Here is a 14,125-nt window from a genome sequence, read left to right on the forward strand (position 1 = left end):
TTTCTCATTCATCTTTGATACAAAGCATTTTATGTACTGATTCCATTTATATTTAGTCTTTTCCCTCCAAAATGTTTGTTTTTAGTGGCAAGAAAAGAGATTCGCTGTCAACAGCAATGGAATGACATCCGTGATTGTCATTTATAAACGTTACTAGGCAACCAGTAGTGGGAACACCCACTAGCGACTTCACCGCCAGCCACTGGCGACCTGCAGCGACAAAGTCGCTGGCAGTGTGTACGCACCTTTAAGCAGCAGATCCTCTGGTAGTGGTGATTACTGCTTTTGGAAAAGGTCATGAGACATCAGTATATTACTCCCTGCTAATTCAAAGTCTGGGGGACAGAGCTTCAACTTCTCTCAAAAGATTTAAACTTGGTATTGGAGGAGGGAGTGTGGGCTAGGATTCTATAAAACATCAAGTCTGCATTTAAGTGGGCTCCACCACCTGGGGACTGACTTTAACTCTCTGGACTCCATTTCCCATAATCCCCGTACCTGTCAATGATTACCTGTTCAACGGTTTCCAATCCACTCAGCTATTTATGACTCACACTCACTCTCTCATTGCAAAGTCTTGTTTTGCCCTGGCTGACATTTCTGAGCATTACCTGTGTTACTACCTTGTCTGTGTATGATCCTGGACTGTTTACACAGTTTTGACCCATTGTATTAGCTTTACTAGGTGGATGTCCTGCATGTTTAATAAATAAACTTCATTTGGTTAAAAATCAACCAGCAAGAGCGCTAACTATAACCCAGAAATACTATCATATCAGCCCCATTTTATCAGTGTTACATTGGCTACCTGTTAAGTTTTGTATTAATTAAAAAATTCTGTTAACTTCTTACAAAGCTTTGACTGGTCTATCTCCCAAGTACTTAAGTGACACTATAATCCATCAAGCTCACTGCTATCGCAAAACTCTGGCCTGTTAACAATACAGAGAATATCAAAATCCACAAAAGGAGGGAAATCATTTCATATTTGACTCCTCAACATTGGAATAGTCTTCCTAGGAGTATTCGGAACTCAGACACACTCTATCAGTTTAACCTGGACTAAAGACATCTATTCAGCCAGGCATACGCCTAATTTTTTACTCAATTCATAGTTACGCTGCTTTAGTTAGGTCTGCCGGAACCAAAAACACTTCTCTTATTCTTTAACCCTGCTTTAAAGTGAATGGCATTTACGCTAAGTTTATTCTATTTCTTTCCCTGTCTAAACCTCAGGATTATACCTTAGGTTACCAGAGCCTGCCAGATCCATCTCCGGTCCTGCCTGATGTACGATTCCCACTGTGTCGCTGAGTGATGATGACCAACTGCAGCATGTGCCAGCCAGACTTCACTTTAGTCTAGGAAGGACTTCACAGAGGATGAATTGAAACCCAAAAACATGGGATTCTTCATGATGCACTGTCTGAAGCATGGGTTCAGGATGGAGTTCACCGAAATTAGCAGCCATAAGCTTCCAGCCAGACTGCGATGCTCCTCTCTGAATGATACTGTGGAGCGGAGGGGGGCGGGGCCGGGTCGGAATATCGCGCGCCCGGTCCCCAATCGGCCTGATGAGGCGCGTGAGGGATAAAGGCGGCGGTGACGATGGTTCGAGAGAGAGAGAATTACGGGCATGTCCGTCATGTGTGTTTATGTTTGTGCTTTTGGTTTAAGTTTACATTAAAATATTATTTATGTTGACAAGCCGGTTCTCGCCTCCTCGCCCATCCTTTAACTGTTTTACATTGGTGCTGAAACCCGGGAAGGTGGAGGGATGCCCGTCGCAGAGTCCTCGACACTGCCGTCCACCCAGGGGAGCGCCGCTGCCATCTGCCGGGTGACGGAGTAGCCCAACCACCCGGATCGCGAGTACGGCCGCCGTCCGCAGGGCAAGTGGGGACTGGATACCCCGACCGCCTGGAGCGAGGAGCCGCTGCCGGGGCGGAGGAGTGCCCTGCCGTCCCCAGAGACGCGGAGGGGTCGAGGGAAGACCGCCGTCCGCGAGGGAGGAGGGAAGAAACTCTCCGACCGCCCGGAGCGGTAGAGCCGCTGCCAGGGGCGGAGGAGTGTCCCCATTTGCTGCCAGAAAAGCGGAGGCGCGTTCTACCCGCTGGGGGTCGACGGTTTCACTCCAGTTCGCCCAGGGTTGGAGCGGCTGTCGTCCGCCTGAGTGTGGAGGAGTGTTCGAGGACCACGCGACGGTACATCAGAGAACCGGTGAGTGAGCTTTTTCTCTCTCTCCTCTCTCTCTCCCTTTCGCACCGTGTTGGCCTTTTCCCTCGCCTATTTTATTATAATTTTTTTTTCCCCTCCTGTCTGAGGAGTGTGGAGCGGAGGGGGGCGGGGCCGGGTCGGAATATCGCGCGCCCGGTCCCCAATCGGCCTGATGAGGCGCGCGAGGGATAAAGGCGGCCGGTGACGATTGTTCGAGAGAGAGAGAATTACGGGCATGTCCGTCATGTGTGTTTATGTTTGTGCTTTTGTTTTAAGTTTACATTAAAATATTATTTATGTTGACAAGCCGGTTCTCGCCTCCTCCTTGCCCATCCTTTAACTGTTTTACAGATACCTATATCAGCTTGGTCAAAGTTGGGACAACACTCTCTTAAACTACATTAACAATTAACCACTAACAAAATCTGCCAAAATCTTACTTACACAACAATTAGTTTACTAATTTTCACCACTAATAGTTTTAAACATAAATAACTAATATTGGCATTTTATTAATTCATTTTCTGCTCTAGCATAATTTAGTGTACAGCTACTTTGAAACAATGGCTGTTATGAAAAGTGTTATACAAATAAATTTGACTTGAATTGACAGTTTCCGGGTGCCGGTAATTTACACACATTTTATGTCAATTGTATTATCTGCACAGTATGTGTTGTGCCTTTCACTTCAAATCCATTCAAATGTTAAATTTTTATCATGTTTGCTCATATCTTGCAATTGCACAGTGTGTCACGAAAAGGTGCGCATGTGCATGACTGTAGTTCCAATTTAGGTCACAGGGGGGCAGTTTGGTAATTCAGAATGCATAGACCGATTTTAGCAGACAAAACATTCAACCTCCTGTATCTGTTTTTAGATCAGTCTGAACTCTGGGCTATATTTCCTAGATGGCATCAATAGCAGGTTATGATGACCTAATCACAGATAAAATGCAGTAAGTGCTGTGCATTAAGAATAACTGGCCATGAGACAGAGACAGTTCTGGACAATGGAATACAGATTAAAATCTGATTAACAGATTTCTCCAGTAAAGGCAGATCATGTGGAAAAGTGGTAAATTAAAGCCTCTTGTGAGATATGACCACAGAAGTCTGTTTTATCTGACGCCATCCTAAATCAACTGTCTGTGAATAAATAAGCATTAATAAGTATTAATAAATACTGTGTATAAATAAGCAACACCAATGGAATGTAAGAAGGATGTGAAGGTGATGAGCTCAATTGGACATTAGATCAGAATTCCAAAGGTGTGCAGGAAAGGAAGCAAGACGTTAAACTAAGAGGTCAGTACAATGTGGAAAAGCATGAGTGGTGGTCAAGGGAAGAGGGGATGATTACGCAAAAGAATGATGAAAACTGAAAAAAGAGTGAGGAAGTTCGACACAGATGGGGAGATAAAAGTGTGAATGAAAACAATGTCACATTATGAACTCAAACTACAGTCAACAGATGATTTGAAACACAGAAAATGCCATTTGTGAGGATACAGTTCCTTCTCAGTCTATCCTTTTACAACTATACAGAAGTTGTACTTCTGTGCACTTTCAAAGCTATTCACATTGCATCTGCAAACACATCTGAAGGTAATGATCCAGCAGTAAACATTCTTAAAAACACTAACATCACCTAACTACAGCCCCCATGGCTGGTGAAGAGGATGACACAGACCTATCACTGTGTTTTCCACAAAACCTCTTTTCACTGACTGAAGCTCCTCTTAAGAATATCTCCTGACAATGGACACACACACCACGCTCCAAGCTTCCCATAATGATACAATAATAAGTTGTTAACTCATGAATACCACTTTCTGTGTCTTTGTCTGCATACATTTTTGGGAAATGAGAGTTAAGTATACAAATCTGTTATAATATATTAGAACTCACTAAAGTATGTAATGTTACCTTTTTTTAGGGTTAACCATCAGATACCCACAGTAGCAGAAATGTTGTAACGTTTGTGATGGTACAAGTGTTATTAGAAATGTAAATACACAAAACAGTAATTGAAATTTGAATGCTACAGCTTGCTAAAGTCACAAACAAATTGCCTAAAAATGCATAATAAGTGGCATCCAAAAACAATTTCAAGCAATATATACTGTATATTAACAATTTCCATCCATGGGCTTCTCGGGGTTAAACAGAAGCAGAAACTACCTCCAAGCATAACTGCTTCTTCTTTTTTAGCCAATTTCAATCTAGCATATGTTGGTAATGTATGTTAAAATATAAAACCTTCTTTTGTGTCATTTTAAACACCAGTGAACTCGTTAAAAACAGCTTTTATCAGTCGTTCACTAAATAAGAAAGCAACTAAACTATTAACACAAACGCAACATGAATTGTGCTCAATGCAACTGCATAACTTAGTGCATGTTCTAAAACCACATTAATTTCTCATGAACCAGGAAAGCATCTCACACTTTTGCATAGGAATCAATGACACAGCCAACATCAAACTCACAGCACAGCCGCAAAAACTTCGCCGATTACTTTTTAAACCTGATACTGTTATGCTCAATGAAACCTTTGACTTACTTTTGCAAATGAGGACGTGAAGTCCTGCGAGCAGCAGCGTGATGTGTCGGAGGGCCATGTCTCCTTGCTGCCCCGCGCTCGATGCTGCCGTCTGAGAAGAGAGCGAGCGCTGGAGAGCTACACAGTCTCCTATAGATCATCAGAGAGGGCAGATGTTTGCAGAGAGCGCGCGGGAAGTGCGGAGTGATGAGTAGGAGGGACCAAGAGCTGCACTTTGAAGAGTTATGCACATTAAATATATAAGCAGGCTACTCACTTATTATGTGCGGTTCAATAATGTCCGAGATGAAATGAAAAAAATAAATAAATAGAAGTTTAAAACACACGTGTCAATTTCGTCGAAATGTCATTTTATCCCATTTTGGTTTTATGTTTTTATCTGAAAAGCACTGATCGCTTTATTTATTTATTTTACAGCTGTATTTGTTTACTACAAAAACATATTTAAAGGAAAAGTTCACCCAAAAATTAAAAATCTCTCACAGTTTACTCAATCTCATGTTATCCCATCTCTGCTATGTATTTCCATACAGTGCAAGTAAATCGGTCCAAAACCTTGAAGATCCAAAAGCACATAAAGGCAGCATAAAAGTAATCCATGTGACTCCAGAAGTAAAATTCATGTCTTAAGAAGAGATATGACAGGAGTAGGGGAGAAACAGATCAATATTTTAGTCCTTTTATACTAATCTCCACTTTCACATATTCTCTTTTTGTTTTTGGCAATTTGCATTATTTGTGTATATCGCCTGGGCAGGGAGGAGAATTTATAGTAAAATAGTATTTAAATATTGGTCTGTTTCTCACCCACACCGTCATATCTTTTTTGAAGACATGGATTTAACCACTGGAGTAATATGGATTACTTTTATGCTGCCTTTACATGCTTTTTGAAGCTTTAAAGTTTTGGTCACCATTCACTTGCGTTGAGAGGATCAGCAGAGCTGAAATATTCTTTAAAAATCTTTATTTGTGCTCTGCAGAAGAAAGAAAGTCATACACATCTGGGATGGCATTGCGGTGAGTAGATCGGGAGAGAATTTCCATTTTGTGTGAACAATTCTGTACTATTTTTTTCATTTCTGTGTTAAGAATATCAAGATGTTTTCTTAGGGTTACTCCATTTGACCTGAACAAAACGTGCCTTTACATAAAAAAGTCACAATATTATCCGATTTTTTTTCTTAATCATTAGGGGTCCATTCTGTTTTATGGGAAATATTTTGTCACAACAGAATGGCTACATGCATGTTGCTTACACAATCTGACTTTGGTGGACAAACATTTTTTAGTTATTATTTATATTTAAAAACAAAATTATTTTACTGCCTATTTTTTAACAAAACAATACTCCAAGTAAATTAATAGTTTTTTAAAAAGTTCAGCTTTTTTTATTAAGACTTTTATTTATTTATTATTGTCTTTACTGTTTCTGGGTGGTTGTGCCGCTTTAAAAATGTTTACTTTAAGCCCCAGAAAAACCATCAAAATAACTTTAAACTCAGCAATTGAAAACATGTTCATCATAGTAGAGGTGTATAAAATAAGCCTAAATGTTTTTGGTAAAATGCATTTTCTTGATTATTATTATTACTACTACTACTTTTGAATAAAAAACTGAATGTCACAACACTGACCCATTTATCGTCATGTCATGTTTTTTGTGTATGTGTTTTACTGGGTACTACATAAAGCCTGTCCACTGAAGGAAAACTTTATTTTGTCTGTTTGCTTATGAAGATGCATATTACTTAAGTAACTGTTTATTATGGTTAGTAATGGCTGAGTGATGTCTGCCTGAACCTGTGTATGTCTCCAGAAGTTGCAGTGGCAGAAATTATCTTGCATACAATCTAAGAGCTTGTGTGTTGTGACCGGATGTTTAATTTGAGAGTGCACTAGAGCATGCAAAGGAGCCTAAAGTCTTCCAAACATTGGTTTCTATTTTTATTATCGGTCGTTATAAATGCTATTGTTCTTGATAATGAGGCTTTTAGTTGGCTTCCTAAATTTGACTTTTTTTTAGTTGTCTACCATTAATGGAAGAAAAACAGATTCAGAAAGCCTATAATCCGATCATCTTTCCAATCGACTATACTAAAACTAATTACAAGACAAACCAAGGAATATGTATTTGAAAATAGGCTGAAGTTTTCCTGTGGGACTAAAATCTAGTATCAGTTTGACATGGTTTGATCCTTAACATGATCAGCCAGATCAAATCCCCTATGAGATTTAGATGCTAATAATAATTTGAGGTCCAGAGCTCAGTATAATGAAGTCAAGGCAACGTCAATCAAGGGAACATGTAATAGGTGTGGCAATGGCTGTTTGTGAGTGTGATGTTGACAGTTATGCGCCGATACCTCAGGTAATGTTTGCTCACCTGGAGGAGCGCACAAGTATGGCAGTGTTCTGCTGACAAAAAAACAAGAGATGCATATTCAGCTGATCTCATTTCATTTCACCCTTTTTATCAAAGCAAAACTTTGATTCTGGTCTGCTTTAAGAAGTCTGTGAGAAGTCTCTAGCTTTTGTTGTTAATGAGGAAGCGGGAGCTGGGTAAACATCCAACGTAAGTCTTTTATTTGATACACTTTTCAGTTAACACACTGTTTGTTTTTCAGCAACACACACACAATACTCTGCTGTGTGCATGTTGATGGCCTTGATTCAATGAACTGCAAAAAAAAAAAACTAAAATTGATTACAAATCATTTTAAATGATAAAAACACAAAATAGACAGAACTTTTAGTGTTCTTTCTTGCTGCGTGAGCGTGTAACAGAATGCATATGTTCATTTCAGCCCACAATCAGAAATTGCAAGCAATTGTATGGCCATATTACATTTTGTAAACACGTGAATGGCCCTTAATTGAAAAAACTCAGCCTGAATTGGGCATTGGTGGTATGTGACAAGGAGGAGGGTGGGGCCAGGCTGTCAGGATAGATAAAGAGGAGCCAGAGATGGCAGTTTGGGAGGGAGAGGGAGGTGCACACAGCCGCTAAAAATGTGTGCATTCCGCCCGTTGGACTGAAAAGTCATCAGAATGAGAGAGCACATGGAGCTGTTTTTGAGTTACGGTTTTGTTATGCTGCAAAATCAGTTTTATGTTGTGTTCAATTCAAAGTCTTTTGGCTGTAAACCCGGTTCCCGCTTCCTCCATGATGAGCAAGAGACCTGTTTGCCACAGGTATACTATGTAATGTAAACGTAACTGTATGCTTATTGAAAGAATAATTTAAAAACTTTTAGTTTGTTTAGTATCTTGTAAAGCTCATTGTCTTCTCATGCTCATGAAAAAAGACAAGATAAAATAAATCTTTAGAAAATCATATGGGGGATTCATGTCTGTTCTCAGCCCATAGAATGTGGTTTATGTTTGACACGCTCTGCCTAACACAATTTATTCTGCAATTAGCACGATTCACATGTATAGGAGAACATATATACACTTCAAGCATGTTTTTTGAATACTGTAAGTCATGTTAGACCTACCTTTTCACCAACAGTCTCAAGACATACAACAAACAATACTTAAAAACTCAAGAATACCACTATTTTCATGTGTGAATTACCTTTCCTCTTAAAAAGGAGAACCTTTATAAGTTCCTCAAAGAACTTTATATTTTCTAGTTCTTTTAGACAACCATTTACCAAAACCATTCAGTATGTATTGATGGTATAAATAACCAATACACTGATCTGAAAAACCTATAATATAACACCATGAATGTTTTAAGTTTATCAACTCAATAATGGAACCACCGATGAACCTTTACTTTTAAGTGTTTTCAATTCATAGTCAAATTCATTACATGATGTGGCAATTAATCAATCACATTGATCACAAATCAATATTTAGGGAGAAATACCCCCAAATAAGGTTGGTGTGTCTTCAGTCAATGGAGTGCATGTCTTCCGTTCCAGCGATACAATTGAACATTACAGTTTGATCCTTTGCTAAACTTGCACTTGGGGGGCGATAGGGATAAGCTTCTATATCCAGCCCTGCTTTGAGCACAACAGCATGTCATTTGTGGAAAACTGTGCTGCCTTTGGTCTGATGGTATGAACATTCCTTATCACAGAATTTACATACATGTCGGGTGTGATTAATTGCATTAATTTTGAACACATTATTTTTCATTACATTTATTGTACTAAATTAACGGTTAAATCGACAGCTCTTATTACAATAGAAATTCTTGATTTTAAGCTGAGAAAAGAACAGTGCAGAAAGCCTACAATTTTTAGCTCCTTGTTTCCTCTTGTTTGTTACATGTCTTTATCTTCTGACTATGTTTTACAATCAGTAGGCCAAAACACAATCTGTGCCCCCATAATTCTGCAGAAAGCGCAACACAAACACAACCCTGGACCAAACTTTTTCTGTCTGCATCTCCTAACCACTCTAATCAACACACAACATCTTAACTGATAATCATCAAGCAGTTAAATGTGTTCTCTTTCTTTCTTCAAGTGGTGGAAAGAACCTTTTGCTTCTACGGCAGTCAGAAGGAAGGAAATAGGAAAGAAGTCATTTTTTCCATACTGGACCCTGTTTTTTTGGAGATGTCTGCTTGCATGAGAGGGGCTATTGTCTGTTAGACACAAGGGTAGAGGCTGTAAAAGTCTGAAGAGTGAAGGGGGCTCAAGGGCAGGGAGGCGAAGACATTTAGGGTGATATCTGCATAATGATTCTTCACAAAAACAGGGATTGTTTCAAGGAGAGACCACTGACATCAATGGTCATTATCATGATGTAAAGTTGTAGCTGTGGTGATGTGAAGATATAAATATCATATTGGATGTACAAATTTGAAACTTCCAGTATGTTTTTGCAATACAATGACCTCTTAAGACCCCTGCACACTTCCTTCGATATACGGAGAACAGATGTGACATAATTTAGAATAAAATCTGGCCAAAAAGGCGTTTTTGAGTTAGTTTCGTTGGTTCATAACAGCTCGCCAGGGTGAATTTTAAGGATAATTTATTACTGACTGCTAAATACCTTCTTACTGCCATGGGTCCACGTCATTGGTAGTTGTGACCTGGAGTTCCACCTACTTTGAGGCAAAGAACTATTTCCTGTTCAGTCAGTTAAGATCAGTCAACATGAACACGCCAGGGTGCAGAGTTATTAGCGAGCTTACCCAAATCTGTACGATCATTCTCATAGACAGTTTACAACAAAATGTCATGCAATTTTTTTGTTTAATAAGTCTAAAAAAGGAATCAAATCTACTCAAATACTCTTAACCCTTGAGCTTGCTATTCACTGAAAATGTTTGCGAGCAGTTTGCAGCTATTCATCGGCAAACCTTTAGAGAATGACGACAATAAAGAGTTTGAAGCAACTCCATGAATGCACAAGGTAAACATTACAAATGACATGTTTTCTAATAAATATACTGTATATTACATGAAATCATCATTGAGTAGTTAATACAGCTTCTTTAATCTCATGTGAATTCTACATGAGAATGAGGCATGAAGTCATTGATAACACATTTTAATGTCATTTTAGATTATGTTTTACATAACGGTCTTGAACGTCCTCATTTTTAGATGTACCTCTAAACGCCTCCCCCAGGATTTCGTTGCTCAGTTTTTTTAAACTTCTTTTTGGCTCTGAGCAAAGAATGAAGAAGCACTTCATGGTGAATCTGCTGGGGCCTTTATTTGTCAAAAGATCAAGGAAAATTGTGTTCCTCATGGCATTAAATACACTACATTAGGTCTCACCCAATTCCTTTATATATGGTTACAGCCTTGTCCTTGATATTTGAAATCAAGAACTTAATTTACATTTTCTCATGGGTATCAAAACTTGGTGGCCTGCCTGAAATACACATTGAATATGTTTATCTAAGAATCTATCTCCTCCACTAAGCAGCATTTCCTTTCTTTGGGTTATGAAGATGATATATAAAAAGATCACGCTCTGGTAAAACAAATGCTAAAGTCATTGGGTAGGCAAATTTTCACAGGCCGAGAATATATACCCAAGGGATTTACCAATTCAATGTATCGATATTTTCTCTACCCCTTTCAAGCTCTTTTCCTATCATTCCTTTTAAGATCACTCATATTGAACTTGGCTGGAGCCCATGAGTTGCTATGGTATGTGAGGTCATAGCCTAGGCTGGGACCAGACTGCAAACCAGTGGTTTCTTCTGTTTAGAGTTTGTGTTTTCCCAAAGAAGCTTCTGGACTAGTGCACCAATCGTCTGTCTCAACTGAGTGACTATTAATAGTCCCACTCATATTGCTTTGGTAAATGTCCTGATCAACACAGCACCAGCTGCAAGTTAAGTAAATAAAAGGTTAGCCCCAATAGCTCACTGGGAATCAAACCCATAATTTGGCATTGCTACGATCATGTTGAGCTACAGAAAACTAAACATCAACTAAATTTAAGGGTAAATAAAATCAAAGTATGTGACCTCCCATCAACACTTTTTTTCTAGTTTGAACTAACTCCCACAACGATCGTCACATTTATGAGGAAATATATGTTAGCTTGAGAAATTAGTCAGTTGAACATTCAGCAACAAAATGGCCTGTTGTCGCAATTACATCCTCCACAAGAAAACCAAGTTACCAGAGTTTTGTTTGCCTTGTGTACAAAGGTACACATTTCCTTTAAAGCAAGGAACAGACCGGAGCACTTGAGTTGTTATGAACTGTCACCAGGTTTAATGGTGTGGAAGTGACCCATAGGAATGAAAAACACAACAGTTATATTTTTCTTTGTCCTCTTAATGAAACATGTCAAAATAAATCTATTCTACAAGGATGTGTTACTTCTAAACGGGGGCCTCAGATCAGTATTTGTTTATTTTCCCAAGAGGCTCTCAGCTGAGAATGTCTACTTTTCCTTAAACTAAGGTTAAAAATTGTGCAACCTGCTGGTGTAACATTTGGTGTCCAAGGAGTGGAAGAGAGGAGACACAGGAGTAGAACCTTTTAATAATACACACTGGAGTAGAACATTCATTGGCGAGGAAACAAACACTTGAAACAAACAATATAGCTCAACATGCTAACGTAACACTTCAAGAACTGACAAATACTAAACAAAACTAGAGTGTATATATACACTTGGAAACTTAATAAGGGAATGGCATTCAGGTGGGGATAAAATGAAGTGATTAGGGCAGTGGATAATGGGAAATGTAGTGCAGGAGAAAACTTCAAAATAAGAGTCCTTGAATATTATGGAGACGAACTGTGACAGCTGGCCCCGACAAATGAGCTGTAGTTGTACATTCCAGCACATGACAATAAGTTTATTCATTTGCATGAGTTTTTCCTTTTTTAAATATTATTGGAGTCATCATAACATTGTTGGAGGAACCAATATTTATAAACCGTATGACCCATTTGGCTAATCTTTCTCATTTGGCCAACAAACACATGTCTTTTGTTCAGGTAGCTTTTATCAATTGAATATTTTCATCATGCTTGTTTGACATCAAAGGAAGTCACTATATAGTTTATTTTTCCAGTTCAGATGGGCAGACCAAGACAAATACAGTTATGATAGAGAAAGTATTCCATGTGCTTTTCCCTATATTTCCATGGACATTTTACATTTAAATATTATCATTTTTTTTATCCTCATATGAGTTGGTAAATACAGTATTTTAAGATCCATTAATTAACAAAAACAAGCTCAACCAGTCTAATGTGTGAATAGATCAACTAATAACTAATAGCTACAAATAATTATATTATAAACATATTATATAATATACAGTATATGATAAAAAATATGAGTTTGCTTGAGAATTTTAATTAAAACTGCAACAAAGTGCCCTACAGATATTGCAGAAGTCCAATAAACATAATCAAATCTGCCAGAACCAAGGAACAACAAAGGCACTGATTCAATCAAGCAACAGATACAATCTAACCACAAATGGTAAAAATTAAATAATGCAAACAATGCTTTTGTTTTAACAATCAATCATTAATGGAAGGCTATATGTAGCTAATTGTCTCCCCTTAAGGGCCTTGCGTAAAGAAATAGTTATTGCGTCCAGCCACACTGTTTTTCAATAGATTGTAAACATAGACACATAAGTAAGATAGATATTTTTGACTGTTCTGCGCAGTCTTATTGTTTTTTCAGCGTGTCACGCAGGAGGACTACGCTTTTAGGACATCTTTTCAAGTTTTAAAATAACTTAAAGCTGAAAAGTGTAACTTTTTCAGATTTCAAATACTTTTTCCTATCCCTGCTTAATATTCAGAGACAACTAGGCACATTTTTTCAAAAACGGTAAACACCATGTGGTGATATAAAAATGCCTCTGTTTGAATGGTCTGTCCAGCAAGACACAACAACATTGACTCGACCAATGGCGTGAGTTTGGGGAGAGATTATCTGTTTGTTCAATCAACAGTAGGGCATATTCAGAAAGTGGTTTGATTTTTTGCAATTCTGTTAGGTGGCACAGAAATTCCATTCAGCTCTACACTGTTAAAAACGTGTCTCGAGACACTTGCTTAGATTTTTTTATTTTTTTATTTAACCAGTGATGGGAACAAATACATGAAAATGTATTACAAATATAAAATACCTCAGTTTAAATGTATCATAATACAATACCAAAGACTGTGTGGAAAAAATATGTATAAAAATAAAATACAGTATTTTGTATCTTGAAAATACACAAAATACATGTTAAATTGGCAATTCAGTGAAGTATCACTATAAGGCTGAAATCTATCTGGAGATATTCTGAATGCAAAGACATGCAAAAACATTTCGGTGTACAACTGCTTCGAAACTTTGCTTTGTTTCACATTCATTTCACATACCTCTTCCCTTCCTCTGCCCAGTAGGAAATAAGAAATTACAAAAAAATGTGTATGTGTTGTTATTTTTTTTATAAAATGTTGTATATATATATATTTTGTATTTATTTTTTGTATGTGCAGGTATGTGTTACCCTTGTTTTTGGACATATCACCTGATATAAACTATGGTAATGGTTTATATTAAAGTTCCATCTTATGCCATCACTGTACCATGGCACTGCCACAGTACTTTTTTTGTAAAAGTTAATGTAAGGCAATCAATTAAAGACAATTATATACTGTATTAACAGGTTCATGATTACAAACTTACATAGTGCAAAATGTCAAATAGCAGCGATTTCTGTACTTATTTCTGTCCAGGTTACACTGCAGCCTGCTATTACTTGTGGTGAACCCTGTTAAATAAATCACGTTGTAAGATTACATATGCAGAAGAATTAAAACAACATATATATGGATCTAGGAAAAAAACAGCCTTTCAGTTTGGAATGTGTCAACGTTGTAAATCA

At 37.9% G+C, this 14,125-nt stretch overlaps 1 protein-coding gene across 2 annotated transcripts in view; it reads right to left on the reverse strand.

Annotated features, from left to right (window-relative positions):
- Positions 1–4,907, reverse strand: part of mcamb (melanoma cell adhesion molecule b) — a 68,499-nt gene extending 63,592 nt beyond the window's left edge. For both annotated transcript variants that reach the window (XM_052110793.1, XM_052110794.1), the window contains exon 1: positions 4,780–4,907. In XM_052110793.1, coding sequence (XP_051966753.1) covers positions 4,780–4,837 — 58 coding nt within the window. In that variant the 5' untranslated portion in view covers positions 4,838–4,907. The remainder of the gene's footprint in view (positions 1–4,779) is intronic.
- Between the last annotated feature and the right edge of the window lie 9,218 nt (positions 4,908–14,125).

Source organism: Xyrauchen texanus, chromosome 38 (genome assembly GCF_025860055.1).
Source record: "Xyrauchen texanus isolate HMW12.3.18 chromosome 38, RBS_HiC_50CHRs, whole genome shotgun sequence".
In the NCBI taxonomy this organism is placed as follows: Eukaryota; Metazoa; Chordata; class Actinopteri; order Cypriniformes; family Catostomidae; genus Xyrauchen; species Xyrauchen texanus.